Source organism: Electrophorus electricus, chromosome 22, assembly GCF_013358815.1.
Source record: "Electrophorus electricus isolate fEleEle1 chromosome 22, fEleEle1.pri, whole genome shotgun sequence".
Classification (NCBI taxonomy): Eukaryota; Metazoa; Chordata; class Actinopteri; order Gymnotiformes; family Gymnotidae; genus Electrophorus; species Electrophorus electricus.
Window position 1 is genome coordinate 8,391,354 of NC_049556.1, and position 7,500 is coordinate 8,398,853.

The 7,500-nt window shown below is 51.0% G+C and overlaps 1 protein-coding gene across 8 annotated transcripts in view; it reads right to left on the reverse strand.

The window, feature by feature from the left end:
• LOC113570381 (utrophin-like) overlaps positions 1 to 7,500 on the reverse strand; it is a 112,622-nt gene that overhangs the window by 70,075 nt on the left and 35,047 nt on the right. For 7 of the 8 annotated variants that reach the window (XM_035521344.1, XM_035521345.1, XM_035521348.1 and 4 more), the window contains 11 exons: positions 6,945 to 7,098; positions 6,352 to 6,527; positions 6,097 to 6,232; positions 5,574 to 5,723; positions 4,930 to 5,079; positions 4,148 to 4,229; positions 3,785 to 3,963; positions 3,529 to 3,646; positions 3,033 to 3,238; positions 1,118 to 1,272; positions 771 to 960 (listed from right to left, as the gene is read on the reverse strand). In XM_035521344.1, the coding sequence (XP_035377237.1) occupies positions 771 to 960; positions 1,118 to 1,272; positions 3,033 to 3,238; positions 3,529 to 3,646; positions 3,785 to 3,963; positions 4,148 to 4,229; positions 4,930 to 5,079; positions 5,574 to 5,723; positions 6,097 to 6,232; positions 6,352 to 6,527; positions 6,945 to 7,098 (1,696 nt within the window). The remainder of the gene's footprint in view (positions 1 to 770; positions 961 to 1,117; positions 1,273 to 3,032; positions 3,239 to 3,528; positions 3,647 to 3,784; positions 3,964 to 4,147; positions 4,230 to 4,929; positions 5,080 to 5,573; positions 5,724 to 6,096; positions 6,233 to 6,351; positions 6,528 to 6,944; positions 7,099 to 7,500) is intronic. The other variant, XM_035521347.1, reaches the window with a different exon arrangement.

Consider the following 7,500-nt stretch of genomic DNA (forward strand, 5'->3'; position numbering starts at 1 on the left):
CGGCTGAGAGGAGACGCCTGCCGTTGGCACGTTGAGAATTCAGCCGACACTTGTATCCAGAGCGACTTACAGAAGTGCTTCGTCATCTACTCAGGGAACGCGTCCCGGCCAGTCCGGCAGGCTGGAGTCACAGGTACCGCGGAACTACAATACGGAGTCACCTTTACAAACCCCGGGTCCACAACGCAAACGGCTTTGAGGGTGTGCCGCCCGGCGGGGCGGAGAGCTCACCATCCAGCCGAGAAACACACACATTCTGCTGAGCCAAGCCAGTGTGTCTATATACTATGATGCTAATCTTGCAGTTTGATCACACACACACACACACACACACACACACGGAGGTACGTGGAACTTTCCAATGCCTCGTAGGTATTCCTTTCCTCTTTAAACATGTCCAAACTGCAGTTTGGATGAAGTGTGTATAAATGAGCAGTGACAGGGTGATGATAGAAGACACACACACACACACACACACATCTAATAATACACACACTCAAGTATGCAGATAACAGCTCAGCAGGCCTTTGGAATGCTAACACACTTCTACCTCATACATAAGGGCATTAGAATGTCTGGGTAACCATATCAGATCAGATCGCATCAGATCAGAAGACAGCATCATACATACACATACGTACATCCTTGTGTAGTGGGTCAGGGTAAACAGTAGACCGACGTACAATTAAACACACACACACACACGTACGTGAAGAGAAAACAAAAAGCAAAACCACAAGAGCAGCAAAAAATTAAAAAAGCGCGCTTACCTCTAGTTGACCCTTCAGGTCCCGGAGGTGGGCGGCGTCCTGAGAGAGCTCCTCCCTCTGGGCGGCATCGGCCAGCACGTTGACGGTCGTCTCCGCCTCCTGCAGCCACTTGAGGAAGGACTCGAGTTCCCGGAGGGAATCCTGCAGGCTCTTCAGCTGGGCATCTAGTGCCGCCTGCCAGTCCGACGCCCTGGCCGACAGCGCAGGGGTTAGGGTGCGCGCGCGCAATCGCGCGCAAACGCACGACGCGCGTAAACGCGTGCGCTGGCCACGTGCGTGTCCAAGTCTGGTGTGACGAAAGGTGCGCGCACGTCTCAGTTTCCAGCTCGGGGCACGCGTGGACGTACCTGTGGTTGATGGAGTTCCAGGCTGTGAGGTGTTTGTCCATGACCTCCTTGACCCTGCGCGTATCATCGGCGGAGTAGTCCTCCAGAAGCTGATTGCAGAGCTCGTTAAAGGTCGCCACGGTTACCTGCTCTCGCCCCACGTCTTGGAGGAAGGCCTTGGGAGAGGGAGAGTGGGGGGGGGGCATGCGGACAATCAGACTCTCCTGTGTGGCTGTCTGTCACCAAAGAAGCTTACTCATGATATGGTCACACACCAAAAAAAAAAACCCACAACACCTTTATGAAATTATGTCCATGTACAGGGGGCGTGGCCATATCGGTAGCACAGCTGCCCCAGAAAAAAAAACCTAACCACCCCACTTTAAGTTAAAATGAAGTAACATCGACTGTTCCGTAAGTCTTTGCTTAGATTTTACAGTAACTCGAAACCAATCGACAAAAAAAAAAAGAGATGCATTTAGATTGGATTCAGCAAGAATTACACCCCAGTTAGTTGTTATGGGATGAGAAGTGTGACGCACACTCCGGGTACTCCGTCTACCTGCGTAAACGCACGTGTTAGATCAAGCGTGTCATTCGCTTAATTGCTACGCTCGGATGCACGTCTTGCGTTTCCATGTAAAAAGGGATCTTCCCAAAATAGTTTAGCGGTATTCCCTATACAGTTAATAGTAGTATTCCCTATACCAATATACATATAAGCCGTATTCCCTATACGGTTTAGTAATATCTGCGGTATTCCCTATACGTATTAGCTGTTTTCCCTATACAGTTTAGTAAGATTAACAGAATTCCCTATACGTATTAGCTGTTTTCCCTATACAGTTTAGTAAGACTAACAGAATTCCCTATACAGTTTAGTAATATTGGCGGTATTCCCTATAGAGGTTAGTAACATTAGCTATGTAGTTCAGGGATCCGTGACTACAGGGCCATTCCTCATTCGTGTTGATGGATTCATGTGGGATTGACGCTGGTCCCAACATTTATCGTCCTCTAAAAGAGCACATCGTCCACAGTTCAATGTATTAGCCAATAACCTATTTAAATCTCATGAATATGAATAAAACGTATTAACTTAAGTAACGCCAGCTCCGCTACATCACTCGGCTTTAGCCCCAGCTGGCTACATGCTCCACTCTCTGCCAGTTAACGTCTTGACGCGGCTTTTTTGCTCGTTTTTAAACGCTTTTTTTTGCCAGGTATATTAGTCCCACACAGCTCAGCTAGACTCGATGCATTTCGGTTCTCCGTGCTCATTTAATCAAATGATCATTTACCAGCACTGTAGCTATTTTAACAACAGAAGAAATACGAAGCCAGTACAGCAGTGGCAATATATGGCCACTCGTTTTACGGATGAAAAAAAAATATATATATCACACGACGGTGTACACGCAGCTTGGCCCTCATGAAATAAGGCGAACTGGACCCAGGCAGGCGTCCGAGAGCAGCACGCCACTGCCCCCTGCTGGTCCCGACCCAGAACGCAGTACGGAGCTGCGCGGCTCAGTCGCACTACATTACACACACCAGCGCTCTCGCTCTATTTATTTATTGATTCTATTATTTATTTATTTATCATTGAAAAATATGCAGTGGGCATACGTAATATGAATCGAAGCAAACAAAAACAAAAAACAGCCTTGATTGTAAATGTCAATTGTAAAATCCGTTATGCAACCTGGAACAGATGGATGAGTGAGCGAGTGAGTGAGTGAAAAACCAGATTAAGTGGAAAAACAGTCAGATGGTGTTTCTGCAATAGTAACAGAACCAGACCTGCCCAGAGTGCATTAGTCACTTATATACTGCTTATTTTATTTATTATTTAAACTCTGGCTCGGGCTTTCACGAGCACTACATGGCGTCAAATTGCCGCATCTTACAAACAGATCAAAGGTCGCTCCTTCACCTTGTTTTCCCCGATCTGTTTGGTCAGTGGGTCTCGGCTCTTCTGCAGCAGGTTATGCAAATGGGCCTCGTTCTGGCCTATCAGAGCCTTCACCTGGCTTCTCTGGTCCTGCCACTGGTCGCTGTGGGCAATCATGCGCTCGAGCTGCAGCAGACGCATCTCCACGGCGCTCTGCGTGCTATCCCATTGGCTGCGCACTTGCTCCACTGGGCACAAAGCAGGAAGAGGAAGGCCATAAACACACCTGACATGCTGGCGCCGGGAAGCCCCCGGCGTGGCGCTGGCATTAACGGCACAGGCCAAGCTGCCTCCTGGAGATCCGGCTTTCCAACACCCGGGGCTCGTTCGGAGGAAGCCGTTTAAGGCCAGGGAGGGAGTTCGAGCTGCTGCATTTTCTTCTCCCATTTAAGAAGGTTCAAATGTTTTCCTTTCACTACGGGAAATGACGCACTAGAGGTTCCCAAAGGGAGAAGGGCGGCGAGAGGTGTGGTCTTACGTTTCTCTGTGATGGAGGCGCGCACGTCCAGGTCAGGTGTTTTATTCTTGATGTTCTGAGCCAGAGTGAAAATTTCCTCCAGCTGCGCATGTCTCTGCTCCAGATCAGCTTTTGTTACCTGCGTGCGTACGCGCACACACACACACACACACACACACACTTTCAGATAGCTGTGCAATAAGATGCATTTTCATAAACTACAGCTCTACAGATGGGACGCAGTAGTGTAAGAATAGACACGTGCGCGCACACACACCTCCAGGCGGCCAATAGTGGTCCGGATCTCGTCGGTGTCGCCCACGGTAACTATGCTGGACTTGACCATCTGCTGTATGAGCTGGAGCCACTCGGCCAGCTCCGTGACCCGATCGCGCGTGCGCTCGGCGCTGAGAGAGTCCTCTGCCAGTGCTGTTGGCCTCGGAGTCTCACACACCACTAACACGGAGGGAGAGAGAGAGAGGGAGAGAGAGAGAGAGAGAGAGAGAGGGAGCATTGATGAGAGAGATGGAGAGCCCGTGAGTCAGACAGACGTGACGAAGAGGAAATGAAGGGCCCACATCGTTCCCGTGCACCGCCGGGCGGGGTGTGCAGCAGTGTGCTGGAGGCGACTGCTCCTCACCTGGAGATACCGCAGCGGTGAGCTGGTGAGGCCACGGCAACACGGCTACTTCTGCTGTTTCTTTCAGTTTGGTATCCAGGGCCTTCCAGTCAGCAGCCACACACACACACACACACACACACACACACACACACACACACACGCACACGCGCACACACACGCACACGCGCACACACACACACACACACGCACGCGCACACACGCACACAAGCACAACACAGCCCTTAAGTTTGGTGCAAAGCTGTGACGGAGCTTTGGTAACGTAGACAAAAAGAAAACCTTGTGAATCTTAAAATAATGCATCATTAAACCTGTAATATTGTTGTTTCTCTTTGTGAATTGCGCAATATCGCGCGGCCCTAGGCGGGACTAGTCAGCAGCGGCTCATTAGCCAAACCTTTTCCTGGGGGAGGAGCAGCTGTTCAATGGAGCGTGCCGGTAGTTCCTCCAGTTTCTGCTTCCTCTCTCGCAAAGACGTCTGCAGAACCTGCGTTACCCCCCCACACGCTTTTTTTTTTACCTCTGCTAACTCGCACTCCAACGCCGACCGGAAAATCGCACTTTCCGGTTTTACGCCGGTGGGGAAAAAAAAAACAAAACTGTGGCAGTGCACGAGAAAAGTGACTCTCCGCCGAGTTCTCCGACAACGCGACGCCTCCCCTTTAAAAGTGTTACCATAGCAACTAAGGTGTGGTAGCCAGCACTAGCAAAGGCTGGCCATCGCGAGGTAAACGTGGCTTGTCTCCAGGACAGTGGCGGGTGCTCTAGGGCCCAGGACGCACCTGCAGGTCGGCGCCGGTCCCCTGGCGGTCCGAGGACTGGTGGGTGTGGTCGACCCAGTCGCCCAGCCGCGTCATCCGCTCCTGAAACTGGATGTCCGGCTGCAGTCTGGCCTCCACCTCGCCCACCTTGTCCAGCAACTCGCGGGTCACCTACACAGGCACGCATGCACGCACGCACACACACAAATGCAGAGATAAGGAGGAAGACAATGGGCAGGCTGTTATGAGCAAAAACCGTAGAGCGTAACGTAAAGATTCCATAATAATCCGTAGACTGTAATGTAAAGATTCCATAACAAACCGCAGACCGTAATGTAAAGATTCCATAATAATCTGTAGACCGTAATGTAAAGATTCCATAATAAACCACAGACCGTAATGTAAAGATTCCATAATAAACCGCAGACCGTAATGTAAAGATTCCATAATAAACCGCAGACCGTAATGTAAAGATTCCATAATAATCCATAGACCGTAATGTAAAGATTCCATAATAATCCGTAGACCGTTATTACCGGTGAGTTCAGTTCAGTCAGTACAGACACATTCCATTCATGTCATATTCCGCCAGACAGCTTCCTCCAACATCTCCTGATACTCTAAGCCTAGTGTCTAGCTAGAGAACGTGAGGCGGAAACACGTACTTTGCTCCACTTGATGTTGATCTGGCGCAGTTTAGAGGTGTGCGCGTCTCTGTCCCGCGCGCTCAGGCGGGAGCTGGCCAGAACCTGAGCGCCATGTCTGTTTAACCAGGTCAAGCTCTCATTCTGCTGATCCAACTCTTCTGCCAGAGCCTGAGAGAGAGAGAGAGGTAGAGAGAGAGACAGAGAGAGAGAGAGAGGTAGAGAGAGAGAGACAGAGGGAGAGAGTGAGAGAGAGAGAGAGAGAGAGAGAGAGTGAGAGAGAGAGTGTGAGAGAGAGTGAGAGAGAGAGAGAGAGGGAAAGAGAGAGAGAGAGGTAGAGAGAGAGACAGAGAGAGAGAGAGGGAGGGAGAGAGTGAGAGGGAGAGAGAGAGTGAGAGAGAGAGAGGTAGAGAGAGAGAGAGAGAGAGAGAGAGGGAGGGAGAGAGGTAGAGAGAGAGAGAGAGAGAGAGAGGTAGAGAGAGAGGGAGGGAGAGTTTACTATACTGACACTGTACTGAGGTTTGATGTGATCTGCTTAACTCACCTTTAGCTCCCTGAAGTTCGTGTCAGTGGCAGACACAGGTAGAGTCTCCACTGCGACCTCAGCCTGGTCTAACCAATCAGCCAGGTCGGTACTGCGCTGGGCAACCTCTAACACGGCCGGGTCAGCAGCCATTAACCTACAGACACACACACACACACACACACACAGACGAAAGGTCAGAAAGAGAAACACGCTTTTAAAACCTGAACCCTACGAGTACTGGGTTGGAGGGGTCCTCGACGTTGCCATGGTTACCTGAGGTGGCGCTCGGCGAGCTGGCTGTGGATAATGGCCCAGCGCTGCGTCAGGCCATCCAGCTTGTCCTGGAGGAGGGGACCGTCCGGGGAGGACAGCTGCCCGACAATGTGCTGTCCTGTCTGGGTGAGTGCAGTCAGGACGGCCTGCTGAGTCTCCAGGCCCTGCTCCAGTTCCTGGAGTAGCACACATGCACGCACGCAATAAGGCAGGTTCTCTCATATATACACACACACACCCCACACCCATACCCACACACACCCAATCTCCGGTATTTTGGTTGGCAAAACAAATCCCAGTGCTCTGCCTCAGTCTTCAACAGGATTTAGCCAAATATAACTGTTCATTAGAAGCTAATGAGACACCCCTCCACACTCACAAAGCTCGAAATGTTGTTACTGATGTCAGCGGACACTTTTAACCGGAGGTCTTTGTTCTGATGTCGTCCATAGCTAACGAGGCAGCATAATCAGTTCCATTTGGCCCGGCTTCCCGCTGGACCCAGACATGCAGCGCCATTTCCCACAGTCCTCTGCTGTGGCTGCTTCACAAGGCTCTGAACCCCCCCCGCAACCATCGATTCAGCTACCGACCTCCTGCTGAGCACGGGCCCGCTCCAGGTCCAGCTGTCCGTCAGGTCGGCCACTGGGGTCGGCCAGGGCTCGCTCCGCCTCGCTCAGCCACTGAGACAGGTCGCTCAGGTCACAGTGGAAGTGCCGCCACTCTTCCATGGCACGGTCAAACGACCTGCACACACACGCACGAACACACACACAAAACAGGTTGCACTATAATCCATTTAATCCAAACTTTGCCTTACAGGCTTTGGATCATGAGATTATTCCATAATTCATGGGAAGGTGTGAACATGATCTGTGGGAATGTGGGAAGGTGTGAACATTTATCCCTGGGAATGTGGGAAGGTGTGAACATTTATCCCTGGGAATGTGGGAAGGTGTGAACATTTATCCGTGGGAATTTGGGAAGGTGCATTCCATATGAAAATGCATCCACAAAAAGAAGCAGGGGAGGAGCGGGGTAGGGGATTAGTCTGTCACACACACTCACGCCCAGCGCTAACGTCAGCTATTGGGCTGCGTGGGTCCTACAGTGTCGTTCCACCAGGCAGCAACCCGGTGTGCCATTACC